At 55.9% G+C, this 18,802-nt stretch overlaps 1 protein-coding gene across 1 annotated transcript; it reads right to left on the reverse strand.

Moving 5' to 3' along the window:
- Positions 1-182: 182 nt before the first annotated feature.
- On the reverse strand, positions 183-8,424 carry AGPAT2 (1-acylglycerol-3-phosphate O-acyltransferase 2). Its single transcript, XM_058818316.1, has 6 exons — positions 8,196-8,424; positions 4,607-4,740; positions 4,032-4,207; positions 3,791-3,886; positions 2,273-2,345; positions 183-1,816 (listed from the first exon to the last, which is right to left on the reverse strand). Exons 1-6 carry the CDS (start codon positions 8,381-8,383, stop codon positions 1,665-1,667), a joined length of 819 nt encoding a protein of 272 aa, XP_058674299.1. The 5' UTR covers positions 8,384-8,424; the 3' UTR covers positions 183-1,664.
- Between the last annotated feature and the right edge of the window lie 10,378 nt (positions 8,425-18,802).

Below are 18,802 nucleotides of genomic sequence, written 5' to 3' on the forward strand. Positions count from 1 at the left end.
TCAGCAGTGAGGCTGGGTGAGGCACAGCCCTCCTGTCTGGGGTCACAGGGTGGTGACAAGGACCCCCCCCTGCCCCTCCATCACCAAACCAACCCCTGCTAGAGCTCAGCACCCCACATCCTCCTCCCTCAGCCCCCACAAAAGACAAGGAGGCTCCTTTATTTAAATAACCAAAGGTGTAATTTCCTTTTTTTTTTTTTTTTTGGTTGATTTTTTGTAAAGCAGATAACATTCTCAGCCCAATTAAAAGTGAACAGCAGACAACTGCACATAGAAGCACTGCTCCCTCCTCCTAGGAGGAGTCAGACATGGTTCCCCTCCCCAGGAGCCCTCCCAGGGCCCTCCTGGGTTGACCCTCCATGACAGCCCTTTATCTGCCACTCTCACAAAGTGCTGGTTTGGTTCCCATCCTCCCACCCCGACCCTTCCCATCCCCTGAGTCTGTACTAAGGCCCCTCCAATGAAGGCCCTGGCAGCACCAGCTGGGCCCCAGGGCTCCTTCCATGGAGCTCCCTGCCTTTCCCAGCTGAGGCCAGACAAACACAACTGCACCAGAGCAGGCTGCAGGAGCTGGGTGTGCTGCTTACCTGAGTAGCCCCAGCTGGTTTATCCCAAGGCCCCCTGTGCCATGAACAGGAGAGCTAAAGCTAAAGAACCATGGACCTGAGCCAGCCCCCAACATTCCACAGGTCCCGGTGAGGGATGCAGGAGCTCTGTTGGTCCATCACCCCAAGGCACAAGGGAACCCGTTTTATCCGGCTGGAAAAGCGGTTTATATCCCCCAAAGGGGGAGCTGAAGCCTTCCCAGCCGCGTTCCAGCTGCAGCTCACCCACCGTGTGGCTCTGCAGGGGTTTGACAGCCCTGGAGGGCAGCGGCTCCGCCCCGCAGAGCAGCAGAGACGCGGGACAGGCACCATCTTTCGGCCAGCGCTGACCATGACAAGTGACAAACGGAGCGCGACAGAGCCCTTTGCCTCCAGAAGGGGCATTGCAGGGATGTGACCAGGCTGAGCCACCAGCACGGCGGGGAGCTGGCAGCAGTTTCCCAACGTGATGCTGCTGTGACACGAGGGCACCTCAAGGGGACAGGCCTGTGTGTCCCACTGGTGGGTGGGAGTGCTCTGGGCTGTCCAGGCAGGACACCACACTCCTAGCACTGCTGAAAAGCCAAAATCTGGATTTTCGCCCCAGTTCTCAGCCCTGTTGGCGCATCAAGGTTGTGCTGATACAAACTGCTGCCTGGTGGGTTCCACCTGGGACATCACAGGGCCACCTCAGGAGCTGAGCCTGCAGGAACACAGCTGCAGGGACAGTCACACGAGGCAGAGCTCAGGGTCCAGGCAGGTTTTTGCTGTCACCCCAAGCTAGCTGCAAGAGCTGGGGGAACTCACCTCTCTAGTCATTGAGCCCTTTGGTAGCACAAGTTTGATGCCTGAGAAATTCAGAAAAAAGGAGATATTGCAAAGTGAGAAAATGAACCCATAAGAGAAATCCACTCAGAGGGGAACCTTAGTGCTGGCTTGACACCCTGTGTGTACCAGTCTGTGGTGCTCCCAAGAGTTAGAAATCACTGCAGAGGAGGAGAAGATCTTTCAGTATTTGGCAAGAACAGACAGGTAGGTCCCTTCAGCCACCACCACACGGTGACACCACTGGAGGAGGCTCTAGGAGGAGTCCTTTGCCTGGCCTGGGTGGCCTGACAGCCTGAAGAGGGTCTCCCTCATGGTGCTGAAGCATCTGTCAGAGAGCTCGGTGACATCGTCTGACGTCAGCCCTTTGGTCTCTATTGGAGGCAGAACCTCAACCTTGATTTTGCCTGGGGACAAGAGAGGAGCCTGTGAGAAACCCACACACCACAGGAGCTCTGTTCTGTGCCTTGTCCCCACCCTGGACAGCCCCAGCACAGCCCTCAGCCCCTCCCAGGGCTTCAGGCATCCACCCCTGGAGCACAGGCAGAGTTAGATCCCAGCTCCAACAGCTGTGCCACCCAGAATAATCCCCCTGCGCCCCAAACTGCCATCCCAGCCAGAGCCTGCCCAGAGCAGGAGGTGGCACCCAATTTTTAATGAAAACATCCCCCAGTGTATTTAATTACAGCCCTTCCTGAGTTAACCCAGCCCAGGCTCTGGTGCCAAGTGCTTTGAACTGCCTCCAAACATCTCCCAGCAGGGTTCCTCCTGTTCACCCCAGCTCTGCTTCCCTCCCACACCCCTGTGAGCCAGATCTTCACACAGGACAACAGCAACCCTGTCTCCAAGTGACTGTTTGTTACCTGATGTAAACAGTTTTGTCTTTGGGTTATAGAAGCTGGTGAAGGAGGAATACACCACAGGGATCACTGGGACCTTGGGAAGGGAAGAAAAAAAGGAGTTAGTGACACTTCAGCAGCTCAGGGCAGGCCAGAGACAGGCAGCAAATCCCATGCTGCAAAGCTGACCTGGCCTGGCTCTCAGACACACAGGGCACACACAGCCCCACCAGCAACACCCACTCCCAAAGGGCAGAACAATCAGCAGTCAAATGGAATCAAAAGCACTCCCCAAAGACTCAAGGCACAGGGATACTCTAGGAACCAGGGCCAAGTTCCACCCCAGCCTCAGCTCAGCACTGGCTTTTAGGGCTCCTCGACCCAAGTGAGGCTCCAAACCCCAGGTATTTTCTGTCCTGCAATCAAACACTGCAGGCTGCCTGTTGTGACAGGCCCTGCCTGCTGTACAGGCACGTGTCTGGGGCAGGGTGGCTGCTCTGCTCTCAGTTTCTAAGAAAAGGAGTCACCAGTTGTTATCAATTGCTCCTGGGGAAGCTTCACACAGACACAGGGCCAGGAGGGCAGGCAGAGCTGTTGTTGCAGTGCTGGTAACACAGCCAGGATCTACAGTTGGTGACTCAGGGGGGTGTAGCAGAGGCAGGAACCAGTTCCACGTCATCCTTTCCTCCAGCAGCTGCCAGGCTCTGCCTTGGCTGCATCACCCAGGCAGGAATGGGGATGGTACAACACAGGCTACACCCTGGGCTTGGCCAAAGGAACCCAGTCAGAGAGCTGGCATCTCTTCCCTTTCCCAAAATCCCTGCTGTAGCACCAGTTTCCCCTAAGGCCTCGAGTCATCCCAGTCTCTGGCACACTGCCCCAGCACTGTGCCCAGGCAAACACCCTGCTCCTGAGACAGCTCTGGCCTGCTCCCCCACTAACTGCTCATGGATGCTGTCATTTTGGAGAGAAAAGACACATCAAGAACTGCCATATGGCTGCCAGGGAGGCAGCAGCTATTTTCACACAGAGCAAGCCCAGATGTTGCTCTAAAGCACAAGAATTAACAATCCTGAATCATCACTACACAATTGAGATCTGGGGGATTGAGAAATGAATCGTCAGCTTTGGGCTTCCCCAGGAAAGAACCCACTGGGCTCCCTGCCAGGAGCGAGCTCTGGGCTGCAGCCATGCCCCCAGGAAGCCCTGGGCACTGGCAATGCCCTGCCATGCTGCCAGGAAAGCCTGGAAATAGGGATCAAGTGTGCCTGTCCCTCACAGCCCTTCCTCCAGAGGGGACACCAGGACTGAGGCAGGCAGGAGAGAGGACAGGGCAATTCTCCACTGTCCACAGCCATTCATGCCCATTCCCAGAGGGGATGGAAAAGGCCCTTGGCTGCTGCAGGGCAGCACTTCTGACACCAGTGGTTTACCTGGGAACACAGCTCATCTGAGAGCAAACAAACCACACACTGCATGACCAGTGTGCAGTGCCACTGCAAAAGCACTCAGAGCTCCCATGCAGGGGCAAAGCACCGTTACCTGTGCCTGGACAGCAAGGTGAAATGCTCCTTTCTTGAATGGCAGCAAATCCCCAGTGCAGTTCCTCGTGCCCTCTGGATATACCCACACCTTCACCTGCACATGGAGAGACAACGCTCTGCTCCAGAAATCCACTTGCAGTGGTGGGAGCCACCAGCCAGCTCTGCCAAGCTGAGCCAGGAGCACCAGGAGTGCCACAATGCCCCCATGCCACCCCACCCAGCTCCGCAGCGACACTCACATTCTCAGCCACCATAGTCTTGGCCACCTCTGACATGACCATCTTGGCACTGCTGGTGCTCTTCCTGTTGATGAAGATGACTCCACCCAGGTACATGATGAGCCCCACGCTGCCCATGTACATCAGCTCCTTCTTGCCCACCTGGACACAGTTGTCGGGCAGGACCTCCATCAGCCCTAGTGGGATGGCAGAGGGCAAGACCCAGCAGTCACCCCTGGGACAAGGACAGGGGCACCAGGGACAGGCTGCTGCCTTGCTTCTCTCCTGGCTTCTGAGAGCAGGAGGCTTGGCACACAGCAGTTAGTGGGCAGGGTGGCTGCAGGTGACAGCAGCTGATTCCCCAGCCCCAGGGAGTCCAGTAGGGCCCCTGGCACATGTGCTGGGCCAGCACCTCAAGGACAGCAGAACCTGGGGGGCTGCAGAGGTGTGGGGTTGCTCAGAGTGACAGGAGACCCTCCCTACAACCAGCACTGATGGGGAAGCTGCACCAAGGCTGCTTGTCCAGGAGGTACAAGCAGGACTTCTCCCAAAGGTGAGCAGGAGAAATGTTCTCTTCCCTCCCACCAGCTCCTCACCCATCATGTCGAGGATGCTCTGATGGTTGGACAAAATGACAGCAGGGCCCTCCACCTTGAAGTTCTCCAGTCCCTTCACCTCAAACCTCAAGCCAAAGAAATACTTGAAGGTCTTGACAACAGCTTTGATGATTCTGCAGAAGGAAAAAAAAAACAGCAGCAGAGTAGAGGCGCCAAGGCCTGCAATACCCAGTGGGGGTGGAAGGAGACAAGAAGAGCTCTGGGACAGAGAACCTCCAGTCTTATTTGTGCTGTGGTCCACCCAGGTGTCTGTCCTGCACGGTCCCATGTGCTGCAGGAGTGCTGTTCAGTGCCAGGGTTCTGGGCTGCCCTGGTGCTACCAGGCTCTTCCTCCTGCAAGCAGCAGGGCCCCAAAAGTTGTCAAACAATTCTCCCAGGAGCTGCCACTCCCCAGCACACCCGACACCCGAGGAAGGCTGTGCCAGGTCTGCTCCTTGCAGTGCTGGGAGATGGGGCTCAGTGATACAAACAAACCCGGGGTGCACAAGGAAGGAGGGGAATGAAGGTGAGAAACATTTCCCTGCACAAGGCAAGGATGCAGGCAGCAAACAGGATGCTCCCCACGTGGCTTGGCAGAGGCTGCGTGCCCCCAAGCAAAACCGTGCTGAAGCTTTTGCCCTTCCCCAGTGGATGTACAGGTCTGACAGAGCTCCCAGCTTTTCCCAGCTGGAACACTCCAACAGCCATGCCAGCACTGGAGCACATTTCCTTGTCAGCCCACAGGAGCAGGGCCCATCTATGCCACCCCCTGATCGGGGCACCTGGGGACTCTCCAGCTAGGCCAAAGGACACAGGCAGAAGCTGGCAGAACACAGGGGCTATTTTGGGCAAGGGAACAGCCATTTACAGGACAGGTGGAAGAGGAGCCTGCACGTGAACAAGGCTCCCAGGAACAGCCACCAGCTTGGATCTGCTCTCCCTAGAGCTGATTCAAGCTGACTTGACCTCCAGCAAGCACCTGGATGTCCTGCCTCAGGGCCACCTTCTCCCCTGGCAGACAGGGGACGGAGCTTTCCTTCCTGCAGCAGGAGAGTGAGGGACAGCCAGCTTTGTCCCCACCACAGGGTCCAGCTTGGAAACTGTGCAGCACCATCCTGCTGAGAGGCATCTTGTCACTCAGGTGGGAGGTGAGCACCTGGACAGCATCTCATTCTTGACAGCAGCTCCCAGCATCTGCTCTCTGAAAGTTGCCATAAACTTTTGAGCCACAGCACTTTTCCCAGCTTGCTCCTACCCACAGCAGGGTTCACATCTCCGTGGGGTGTCCCCCCATGCAGACCACCCGAGCTGGCTGTGACACCGGAGTTCAGGCCAGGCCAATGCCCCGAGGTGACACTGTTATCAGTCCTCATTTCAACTTGCTGCAAAGAGCCACACCCGGGGAAAGGACACAGGGAGGAATGCAGAGCTCCACAGCCCGCTCCAAGGTTACAGGGGTGCAGGCTGCTCCAAGGTTACAGGGGTGCAGTGCCGGTGAAGAGATGGGAGTACAGGTGATCAGAGGCAGGGTGACACAAACCACAGAGGTCATGGGGGATGCCAGGCCACCAGGGTGACCTAAATCACACTTCTCCTCCCTTCTGACTGCCAACCAAAAAAGAGGTCACCGCTCTGGAAGTCACAGTGCTCACTGGCTGCTGGGAGAGGCTGGTTACACATTACTCAAGAGCAACCATCCAGCTTCCTCCTGCCAGCCCGGGGACAGACTTTCCTTGCACAAGATGTGGCGTGAGCTGCTGAAAGAGGCAAAGGGGCAGAGCTCAGAGCAGACAAAGAGCAGGGGTGACCTGCTGGGCTGGCCACGTCACCCACAGGGTTAAAGGATGGATCTGAGTCCCCACAACCCCACAAGTGACTTCTCTGTCAGAATCATTGAGTCAGACGTGGTGCAGCCACAGCTGCAGAGAGCTGTAAAACCAGTGCACTTATTGCCAGAGACAAGGAGCACAAAAATGACAGGGAATGGGACTTTTCAGTGCATCCCTAACAGTGTGAGTATGAAAGCCAGCAGCCCCCAGATTCACGTGCTCTGCTCCACAGCCAGTCACAGGGGCTTGTTTGGGATGCTCTGATTTTCAAGGACTACTGAAATCTGCTTACCAGATTGGAGGCTCGTGCAAGATGTTTTACCCCAGATAAACAGTTCTATCTCTATCAGACACCCTGGGTAACCTCTTCCAAGTCACACCAGCTCAACACTGGAGCCAGCAGCACAGCAAGAACGGGGTGTTCTGTGCCAGGCAACAACACCATTATCACTGTCTGTCCACCAGCACAAGCTCTGCTCCAGCCCCCTTTCCCAAGCTGGAATAAACAGCCTGGGATGTTGGAGAAATAAGGAACTCACTGCATCACCTCAGCCATGGACCTCCCAGGGGCTGGGATACATCACCAGAATCTTCAGCTAGTGCCACTACAAGGAAACAACAGGCTTAAGTTACAGGAAAAGGGTGGCTCTGGCCAAAATTCAGCCTGGGTTTCAACAGGAGGAGTTATCCAATGCAAATTCTTGTTCCCAAATAATTCCTTGAAGTTTACATAAAGTTTAGAGGTTTTATTTTGGGGGGGAAATAAAAGGATAGCAATTCCATCACTGACATCATAAATTCTCCCAGCTGCAGAGCTAGCTGAGTGTTGGAAAGCTGCTCCTGAGTGAGCCAAGGCAACCAAAGCTGGAGAGAGAGCCAGGCTGGAGATCACCGAGCAGACTGCCTGGGGCCATGGCACCAGCTGGGACCGGCAGAGGACAGCCCTCAAGGCACCACATCAGCTCCCTCCACCCTGAGTCCTACATGTGAAAGCCACACTGCAAAGCAAAGTCCAGCTCCACCTGCTCGGATGCTGCCAACCTTTGATCCTAAAGGATGTTAAGGCTCTCCTTTCCGCTGCATCCACACGACATGCTCAGCAGAGGTAAAAAGCTGCCAAGGGGACAGCAAAACCAGGAAATGAGCTGTCCTGTGCTGCCAGCAGAAGTGCCAGCTCTGTACATAGAATGTACCTTGGCACGGAGAGGAGGTGCTGGATGATAGCAGCCCCTTGGCCCTTGTCACAGGTGTCCTGTCAGGGGACACAGGGCCGGACAACAGCTGCAGGAGAGCCGTGCCCCGGCAGCACATGGCACACAGCCTGCCAGCCTCTGCTGCCGGGGCAGGAAACAGCCCAAACACAACCACCCAACTGTCAGGATCAAAAGGAACCTTCTAGAGACCGGCTCCATCTACCACGGCAGGGTCACCCAGTGACACAGGTGTGTTTGGAATGTCTCCAGACAGGTAGATTCCTCACACTCCCTGGACAGCCTGCTCCAGCGCTCTGCTACTCTCAACAAACACCGCTCTCTTCCAGCTTTCCCTTAAAAAGCCACCACCGCCACCTTCCAGACACTTCATCCCCAAACATGCCTTGCCGAGGGCTCTGCCACAGGCCAGGACAGCCACCCCTGAGCCTAGAGGGGACCCCCGGGGCTGCGCTGCCACCGATGTGACAGAGGCCGCCACCACCCCAGGAGCTCCGGGCAGCGGCGGGGCGGTGACACCGCTGTCCCCGGCCCCCGTTCCCCTCTCACCTCATGTTCTTGACGGTGCGGCCGCCGTTGATCAGCAGGCAGGCTACGGCCGCCAGCGCCGAGGCCACCAGGCACAGCACGCAGTAGAAGCCGATGCGCAGCGCGAAGTTGACGGTGGGGCTGAGCTCCATGAGGACGTGGAGCAGCAGCAGCACGGCCGTGCTCCATAGCAGCCACCCCATCTCCATGACGGCTCCACCCGGACCAGCCGCTACTGCTGCCGCCTCTTCCCCGGGCAGCCCGCGCTGAGCCCGCCTTATGTGGGCGGCCCTGCCCGCCCTGCCGCTCCCTCGGCGGGGCGGGACGGGCTAACGAGCGGGGAACGTTCCCTGTGGAGCGGGCATTCCTCGGGCTGCTGGGCGGGGAACGCCGTGGCCATGGCGAGGGGAGGAGGGCCGTTGGTTCCCTCACGGGGCACTGTGTGGGTTTGGTGCCCTCACCAACCACTGTGGGGGTTTGGTCCCCGCATGGAGGAAGTTTGGGACTCTCATAGAAGCATGAGGAGTTTTGAGATCCCCCCCATGGATTTCCGGGGGCGTTTTGTCTCCTCGTGAAGCTCCGTGGGGGGTTTGGTCTCCCCATGGAGCCCTGTGGGGGTTTGGTCGTGGCAGTTTGGGACCCTCATGGAATCATGTGGAGTTTTGGGACTCCCATGGAGCCCTGGGAATGTTTTGTCTCCTCATAAAACTTTGTGGGAGATTTGGTCCCCTCATGAAACCCTCATGGAGCCCTGTGGGCCTTTGAGACTCTCATGGAGCTCTGTGGGGGATTTTCACTGCCTGTGTGGCGCCATGGAAAGGCTTTGGTCTCCTCCATGCTGTGAGGGAGTCTGTGTCCCTCAGGGCACTGTGAGGGACACAAACTTCATAGACCCTTACCCACCTTCTCTGCTGGTGCTTGATGCTGTTTGTCCAGCGGCACAAACATGCTGGGCAGGATGGAGCTTTCCCTGCTGGCACAGGGGTTAGGATAGGATCAGGCCCTGAAGCTCTGTGGGTACAAAGCTGATGTGGGAGATGAAAGTGTCTGCTGGAACCAACACAAACCATTCATTGAGCTCGGCTGGTTTTGCAACACTTTTTATAGCAAAACGCAAGTCCTGCAAATCTCCGCGGAGACTTCAGTGGGGTAAGATGTGATCCTGTGGTTCTGAGCATCCCCTTGGCATCCACAGCTTTACAGCTCTTGGAAAAATCATGGAAATGTGTTAGCCCTGTTAAAATAACCATTGTTCCCTCAGCTGTCCTTGGATTCACCAACAGAAGTTGCGTGCTGTTCCCAAACAAGCTGTCACCAGAAAAAGGAGAGCTCACTGCACTTTCCTTACCCCACAGCAGCTTTAGGGTTGGGAACAGGAGACAGGCTCCTTCTTTACAGAGAGCTCCTGGTTGGCACTCCCTACGGCTGCCAGGCAATGACATCTCAGAGCTGGTCTCATGATTCCAGCTAATGCCACAAAGAACCCTTATTGTATTAGCATCTCCACACAGCATGAGATTAATCCCCTCTGCCTGTGTCGTGTGGGCTGCTCAGGGAGCCTTGGCACTGTGCCAGCCAACATATGCCTGAGAAGTCACCGAGACCTTTGCAGCTGAGCACACGCTGGGCCCGGAGCGATTCTGTGCTATCCTCGTGACTTTTCCCTTCTGATGACATGGGAAGAAAGTCCCTGGAAGAAAGTTGCACGGGCCGGTCCGCGGAGCTCATGAACGCTGGCTGACGTTGGGAATCTGAAATGTAAATCCTGGCAGGGCCACAGTGCCGGCGGCAAGCGCAGTGAGCAGATCCAGCGTGATGGGGCTGGTGCAACGCTCCACGTGTGGGCTTCTGGAGGAGCTTGGCTGCCATCCCCTTCTCCCCACGCTCTCCAGCGCGTTATCTGGAGTAATGCAAATGAAACATTTAGTATTAGTCTGCAGCTCAAGGAAGGGGAGTGCTTTCTGATGCCAGATTAGAAGCCAGACATGGGCTTGCCTGCGAGCAAGCAGAGCTGTCATGCTGAGTTATTTCATAAGGCAGGCGGTGGTGCTGCCAGATGACGACAGCCTGTGCATTAACATTTCATTAACAAACTGCCTGATGGAGGAGGCCCGAGAGCCTCTGCCCACTGTGCAACACGAGCATCAGCCCATCACCCTGAAACATGGCCATTTTGGGGTAGAGACAAAGGTGACCCCATCCCTGTCCTCCCAAGCTGCAGCAGCCAGGATGAAGCAGTTCCAAATACTCAAAAAAAACCTGATTTGCTAGATTGTGCTGTGTGTTTTGCATATTTAACCTACTGACTGGATTATTTAAACATGTTAAAAGGGTACCCTGCTGGTAGTGTAGCTGAGCAGGGCCCAGAATCCTTGGCAGGAGCAAGAACACATCCAGTGCCAAGCAGAAGGGTCTACATAGCATCACTGGTGGTGGGATTTCTGTGCCTGGCTCCATGAAGAGCCATGAAATTCAAAGCATTACCCTTGTCTTACAATAATCTGGCTGTGTTCTTTATCTTTTATTTGCCTAAATTTATTGCTTCCCTGGCAACAGCATGTGACCTCCCTGTGGATGACTAGCTTCTGACTGGTAAAGAAACAGAGCCAGGGAGAACATCTCCCACATATGGAGAAGGGAAGAGAGGGAAAGCACTTGGAGGGGTAGGAAGGAAGGAGGGATGTGTCCATCTCCTGACTGAGCAGGTTGTAGAGCAGCAGGAGGCTCGAGGCTGGGTGGGTGCTCAGCAGGACCCTCTGGAGATGCCGGCTGTGCTGAAGGAAGGCTGGATTTGTGCAGGATCTCACTTGTGCTGCCTCACCCTGCCTCTGCCCTTGGCTTCCCACAGTGCCTCTGGCAGCTCTACCCATCGGCCTGCTTCCCTTTGCCTCCTGCCAAGGGCCGTGTGCTGAAAGCAGCAGCTGGGTTTGGTGACATTAAAGTGGGGGGGAGGAGGAGGTAGCAAGCAGCCAAACATCCTTGTTGGTGGCCTTTTCATGGCACGCATGTGTGAGCCTGGGAGCCCTCACAGGAAGGGCTGACAGCATGAAGCTGTGGGCTGTACAAACTCCTTGGCACCTCGTGCTGCACAGCAACCCCCATTGTCAGGGGCTTGGGGACAGTGAGGTGATCCACACATCTGCTGTAACTCCTTCCAGACCTCTGTCAGTCTGTCCATCCATGCATCCATGCATCCATTGATCTATCCTCTTGCCTCTTCACCTATCTGAATTAACAGCTGGCTTTGGGAGATGTGTCAGGGCCTGGTGTCACTGTGTGTCACCTTTGTGTAGCTCAGGGTATACAGGACAGTCCAGCATCACAGCACTGACGTGTTTACCCTGTGTAACACTTTCACACGGGCAGGGCTGCAGGCTGGGAACCTGAACCTTGTTTGCATCCATAAGCAAGGCTGCCCCAAGGGCTGACATCACTGGCTGGCATCATCTTTCCTGGAAGTGTTGCCCTGGCAAAGACAGAGAAGCGGTTTCCCCTGGTTGGGAACAGCACAGTCTGCTTGGCGAGGATGGTGCTAAGAGCAGTTTGTGCAAAGGATGTGGGTGAATCTCATTTCCCTGTCACCTAAAAGGGCACATGGGAGGTGAAATTTTCCTGCTGTTCCTTGTGTGGGAGCTCATGGTGAGCCCACAGTCACAGGGGCAGAGCTTCAGCCTGACCCTCAGCCTCCACGCTGGCTCCTGCTGCTCCATGGCCACACTCCCTGTGCTCACTGGGCTCCTCGGTAATCACACGTCAGCGCTCTGGTGACAGCAGAGTAAACACTGGGGAGGAACCAGCTGGTGACTCAGCGTGGCTTCAACGTGAGCGCTGCAGCTCCCTGCTCACAACACAGCCTTGCACAAGAACCAGAAGCATGAGATTGCTAAACTGCCCGCAGGCACAGCCTTCACTGGCCTCTGGTAAGGCAAAGAGCCCAAAGGACTTTGACTCTGGCAACATGCAATTAAGAGAGAAATGTGTTTTAAAAGGCTATTAAATAATCTCAACCTTCCTTCCTGTAACCTTTACTCACCTACAAGTAACTCTATTGGAAAGTTAAGACTGCATCTGCTGGAGTGTTCACACCAGCCAGGTGTGGATTTGAATCCATGCTGGACACCAGGCAGGATGCTGATCCTCAGAGGGATGCCACACCAGCCCCCCACAGAGTGCCAGGGCTCTCAATGAGGCTGAAAATTGGAGTTTGCAGAGCCAGTGTGCATCAGGCAAGGATTGCAGCTGGGGTTAACACACCACCAAATCCCCCAGCACTGACTTTTATTTTTTTGCTTCTGGTAGACTTTGCCAAAAACAGGAGGTAGCAAAAGCACGAGACTTCCAGATCTTACTGTTGCATTTACGTTTGAAACCACAGGCTGGAAATCCCCCTGCACCTCACAGTCTCTGCACCATGCTCGTAAATGAGGGTGTGCCCAGTACAGGACATTTTGTCTGGCTGCAGATCTTGAGCTGTCTCAGGCACAAGGATGTAAAATTGGAATAACTCTTTTTGTTTTCAAGTTGCAATATGATTAGGCTTTCTCCCAAATGCCATGTGTAAATAAAGGAAATCAAATTGTTTCTGATGGATTTTGTGATGGTGAAAGGGACTGGGTCGTTGACCTGGAGACTGATGGACCGAGCAGGGAAGGCAGAGCTGTGAGCCAAGGGCTTCTCTTGGTGAACAACCTGGGACTGGAGAGGGGTTTGTTGCATCTCCCACCTCAGAGGTTCTCAGCTCAGGGAGCCCCTTCTCATCACCAGCATCATGTGTCCCACCTGAGCTGGATTCCCATAACAAGGCACACCTGGGCTGGATTCCCATAAGGCGTCCACCAAGGCTGGAGTCCTATAAAGAGTCCACCTGGTCTGGATTCTCATAAAAAGGCACACGTGGTCTGGATTCAGCTGGTGGTGCTGAGTTCTGGGTGTGTCTCTGGTGTTGGACTGCCAGGTGTTTATGAGCTGTGTGTGCCCCACCTGTGCAACCTGAGCCAGCAATCTCATCCCCTCTTCTCCTGCAGCCCTTGATCCCTGTGCTGTGGATGTGTGGCTGTAATTACAGGAACGAGGAAGATCCTGTTTCCCTGGGGATCTGCAGTACTGACCACCATAAAGTGGGACACTGGGGCTCTGGGAGTCGAGGCAAGGTGTGCCCACAAAGGGACACTGATCTCCACTGGAATCTCCATCCCTGCCTCCCAAAGGACATTTCCCTTTCTCTGCAGCATCTCATGGCACCTTCTGGGTGCAGGCCCTGTTGGCTGAACCGTGCTCTCTCCCCAGGCTGAGTGTGGCATTCCTGGGTTGCCAGGCCTGCCAGCACTGTGTCACAGGGTGTGCCAGCTCTGTGGCACACAGCAGGAATAAAGGGCCTTTGGGCTAAGTCCAGGTGTGTCATTGGTGTGTGTCACAGGGCTGCTCCTGGAGCTGGGCTCAGCCATGGCAGCACCAGCACCTCCCCAGCCCAGATCACCCCGAGGCTGCTGGTTGCTCTGCTGGTGCCAGAACCACCACCTTTGAAGACGATCCCATCCTCCTGCTCCTGTGCAGGTCTCCTGCCCCCTTCTCTGCCTCTCCAAGGGAAAATGGGCTCCAGCACCTGCACAGACACTTGCTGGGGCTGAGCACAGGAGCTGCTGGAGAAGGAAAAGGCGCGTTGCCACCACAGAGCAGTGGAAACCTACTGACACCGCAGGGCAGGGCGGGAGGGAGCCGAGCAGCCCGGGGTGCTTTCAGCACAAAGACTGTTTTCTTGTGAACAGCTCCAGTCTTGCCACAGGAATGAATTTGGGCTGGGGCTGAGCTCACACAGGGCTGGATCCCAGAACAGGCTGCTGGGATTGGCTGCACCACGGCCAGGCAGCAGCTTTGTTTAGTAGAAGCACAACATGAAACCAGCACCCAGGTCTTTGGGCATGTGAAATCAGTGCCCATCTCTTCCTGGGGTGCCTGTGTGGGAACAGAGAGTCTGGGCAATTGCTGGGTAGGATGCTAGGGTACCTGGAATTGGATGCCACAAGCTCCCCAGGTGCTGCCCTCTTATTGCACAGCCCTGCTGGAGGTGCCAGTGTGTTGCAACTGGCTCAGGATCTCCTCCAAGTGCCAGAGTCCAGCACAAGGTGAATTCTTTTCCTGGCACACCTCCCTGGAAATAAACCACGCACACCTCAGCAGGCTAAAATCCACACGGGGAATATGTCTGCATGAAACAAACAGTTGCTCTCTCTCTGTTTCCTCTGTTATTGATTAATGCCTCTTAATGACTCTGACCTCAAAAAATCTTGTAGTTGCCGCCTGTCACAGGAGATCAATGGAGCAGCATTAGCAGGAGATAGAGGCAAACTGTCCCAGGTGAGCTCTCTGCCGAGGCCAGTCTGGGAGCAGCACAATCAATAGTTCAGCATGACCTCTCCCTCTTGCTTGCTTTTTTTCTCCTTGAGCTGGTTGGGCAATAAAGTCTGCTCTGAGCTTTCACCAGGACTAGATTATAACTATCCAAATTGATCTGATCTGTAAAGGATAAAAGGGCCTCTTAAGCCAGCTGTCTGCACTGGCAAAACTCAAGTGGCTGAGCAGACAGGGTCAGACCCTCATTAATTCCTGGATGCTTGGGACCCTGCTCATGCCATGCGTGAAGGCTGGACCACAGTGCTGGAGGGAGTCAATTAGTCATGACAAATCCAATCCGACTTCTCCCCCAGAGCTTTCCCAGTCACTTGGCTGTGCTGCTGGTGCCTTTTCATGAGTGCATCGTCATTGAAGCCACCATGCCCTGTCCCTCCCATGTTCTTTTTGTGATACCTCCTTATTTCTCTTATTACCCTTTCTCCAGGGAGAAATTGTGCTGAGGAGGGAGAGCCCTTTGTTGATTCACACACTGGGAGATGCTGCAGTGAGCAGATGTGTCCCAGGTGGAGCATGGGACAGAGGAGGTGAAGAGGGGATTCTCCTTTGCTCAGACAGCCACTGCCTTCTTGAAAACCTTCTGCACATCAACCCTCCAAACTGCAGCCTCTCTCCTCACTGAAACTGATATGCAGGGAGCACCTGGAAGATGAATGTTAACTTAAAAACTGTGTCCAGAGCTGCTCATCCCACCTGTGCATCTCTGTCTCTTCTGAGGCCAGCTGAGCCCCGTGCCTGCCCCAAGGAATGTCTCCCTGGCCAAGCCTGACTTTGGGAGCAAAATGCCCAGGGTGAAAGCTGTGCCCTGGCTGTGGAGTGGAGAGGCTGGGGGCTGGCATGGGCACTGGTGAGGGAGGAATCCCTGGGCTGTGTCTCCCAGAGTGTGACCTGATGATGAATAGCTCCATAATCAAAGCCAGCGCAGGGATCTGCTTGCTCAGCCCCCATCTCCGAGCTCCTTTACAAGCTCCCTTTCCTCCTTGGCTGGGAAGCGCCCACGGTTGGCACATGATGGAAATCCCAATGAGAGAAGCTCCCCTTCCAGAGCCAGCACCGCAGGGCTCCCAGCCACAGCCACCACCCTTTGCCTTTAACCCCAGCACTGCCTGCAGAGCTTCTTCTCTTCCCCCTCATAGTTCAGGGCCAGGGACATCGCTGGGGTGTCCCCAGCCCCAGTGGATGGCAGTGAATGAAGGATGAGACCCCCAAACAGTTCCCAGCAATCCAGGAGCTCTGTGGGGGCTGCAATCCTGGCCCAAAGCATCCAACGAGCCCCAGCACTCCCATTCAACCCCCCTAAACTTTGTAGTGCTTAATTACAAGTAGCGGGGATTTGGAGAGGAAGCAGAGGGGGCGAGCACAGGACAGATTGGAGGGAAGATTGTGCTGGGGGTGGCAGGGCTGTCAAGCCAGAAACACAAGAGCTGATTAGCATTTCTAATTATAACCGCTGCGCTGAGCCCGGCAGGCCCGGCAGGCAGCAGAGGCAGCTGACGGGCTGTGCAGAGCCAGCTGTGGATGCCATGCAGGAAGCGCAGGCGATCAGCTCAAATCCTTCAGAGATGCACAGAAAAGAGCATTAAAGCCTGGATCCATCATCTCCGGGGCTGTGGCACTGCCTGGGAATGCCGGGTGCCATCGGGACAGAAATCCCTCTGGTTTGTGGCCACGGGGCTGATCCTGATGGCAGAGGAGAGGGGGCAGAGCATGTGCCCCTATTTTGGTTTGGGGTCCTGCCTCCCCTGCTGGCAGCAGCACTGCGGGCGATGGCACTGGGCTGTCCCCAGCTGTCACCCAACTCTGACATCCCACCCAGAGGACGCTGGGCAGCTCAGGGTGCTCCGGAGGGGATGGTAGCCACCCATGGGGGTCCCTGCTCACGAGTCAAGGCTGCCCTGCACTGCTGTTAGCTCTGGCTGGAGATCATTTACTCATTATCATTTAGTCAGACAAACATTACGGGCCAGCAAATGACCACTGCAGGGCTGTGCCTGCCCACGACTGCCATGTCCTGAGGGCACCGTGCTCTTGGGGACGTGCCCGCAGAGCCACCGCCTGGCAGGGAAGCGAGCAGAGGCCAGCGGGCGGCACGCTGCGGGCTTAGCTGGGATTAGCAGGGCTTTGACCAGGAGAAACTGAAGCGACTTAATCAAGGCAGCGAGAGAAAGAATTCCCAGGGAGGAGCTGAGCGCTGGCTGATCCCGGCATCTTCTGGATGCTGACAGTGCCTGTGGGAGCATTTTCTCCACCTTCGAGCTACAACAGCTCTGGGTGCCTGCCTGGTGCTGGAGCCCATCCTGGCAGTGCCAGGGGAATTTTGGAGAGGGAAGAGACCCCTTGCACAGGGGCAGCAGCCCTGGCAGTGCATCCCTGGTGCCAGGTGCCTGGGATGGAAACCGGAGATGGGCACCATGGGGAACGATCTCACTTCCCTTCTGTGTTGAATATAAGGTACCATCACACCTGCAGAATTTTTATTACTCTTTTGATTGGATTAATTAATCATTCAGTGATAACTGCTCATTAGGCATTCTAACAATCAATACTAATCACTTAATTACTTGGCGTATTACAGCTTGGGATGGTCTGCTCATTCCTAATTAGATTCGCTGGACAATCCACCCCTGAATTTTGCAGAGCCCCACAGTGGAATTCTGTGGATTTCCAGGCATCCTCAGTCCTGGCCAGGTGTGCCATTCCCTATCTCCATCGAGGGTTCTTCCCCCACTCTTGGCCTCCAAAATCAGGGTTCAAGTCAGAAGGAGCTGCAGGAGCAGGGTGAGCAGGGAGTGTGGAATGCATCCAGCAATGCACCTTCCCGTTCCTGCTGTTTCCCAAATTACCAACCCCAACATCAAAAATAAATCTCAGAGGCTCTTCTTCTTTCCTGTCTTAATTAACACTAAAAATAAGAACCTGCTGCAGAACCATCCTGGCTTCAGTGGCATGGTAAAACCTTCCCTGACAGGGGCTGTGGGTGGCCGAGGTGACATTCACTGTCCCTGTCCCTGTCACCGCTGCGGGCAATGTCAGCCCAGCCCACACAGAGGTCAGGGCTCAGCACTGGAGCAGCAGGGACCTCCTCGGGGTTAAAAGCAGACAGCAAATACGCTGCAGGATTTGGGAGGCTTCAGGCAGTTTTGTGTGATGCTCCTTATCCATCACCATTATTTGGATTAGTCCAGCAAAGGCTTTTGCTCATTAGGCCCTGATAACTCGGTGCTTGGCGCTCACACTGAGCGGGGATCTGGGCTCGCAGTGACCAGCTTGTTTTCAAAGGTCATTTTGAACCAAATTTAAAAGGAAGGAACAACTTGAGCCATGAAAAGGGGGCAATGGATAATCTGAAGATTTGCTGATAGCAGGCAAGGAATTATCTTAACAATGCCCTCGTGACTGAGTCTCACAGATCATTTCCCATCATATTATCTGCTCCGTGTCCCCTTTGCTCTAACTTGCCTGTGCACACAGGATTCCCTGGATGGGGCTGTCCCTGGCCTGTCAAAGTCTTGCCCTGAGGTTTCCCTGTCCGGCTGCAGTGCAAACAGAGAGGACCAGCCAGTGCTGCTGCTGGGATTCAGGGTGGGAAAAGACACAGCAAGGAGGAGAAGGAGCGGCAGTGATGGCAGGGCTCAGGCCGGAGGGGTGCAGCCCCGAGCTGTGCTCACAGATTACCTGCTATGGGTAACAAGGAGGGAGGCTGGCCCTCTGCCACCCAAAATGGCTTTGAATACACCTGGAGCTGCTGTGAGTGCTGGGGGCCAGGTGGGATCAGCATCTCCACAGACCCCCCCTGCTCCGCCAGGATCATCAGCCAGGGCTGTGCGGTGGGGTGAGCCCGGGGATGGGATCCCCGGGTGGGTGGAACCCCGGAACATGGGATGGGCACGGCCATGAGATCCTCGAGCGGGATGCTCGGGTGGATGGGGCATGAGCCCCCCGGGCGGGGCGCCCAGATGCGGAGCGCTGGGTTGGCTTAACCCAGCGGGGCCGAGCGGGGCCGCGGCAGCACGGCCCCGGCTCCCCGGGCTGCGGCGGAGCTGCGAGCGCCGCCCCCGCCTCCCGCACCGCCCCGCGCCGGGCGGAGCCGCCGAGCCCCGCGGGCCGGGCCGGGCGCTGCGGCGGAGCGAGCGGCGCGCCTGGGCCCCCCTTGCCGGGACCCCGGCCCGCCCCGGCCCCGGCGGCGCTGCGGGGGCCGCGGCCGCCCCGGCCATGCCCCC

Source organism: Ammospiza caudacuta, chromosome 21 (assembly GCF_027887145.1).
Source record: "Ammospiza caudacuta isolate bAmmCau1 chromosome 21, bAmmCau1.pri, whole genome shotgun sequence".
NCBI classification, from domain to species: domain Eukaryota; kingdom Metazoa; phylum Chordata; class Aves; order Passeriformes; family Passerellidae; genus Ammospiza; species Ammospiza caudacuta.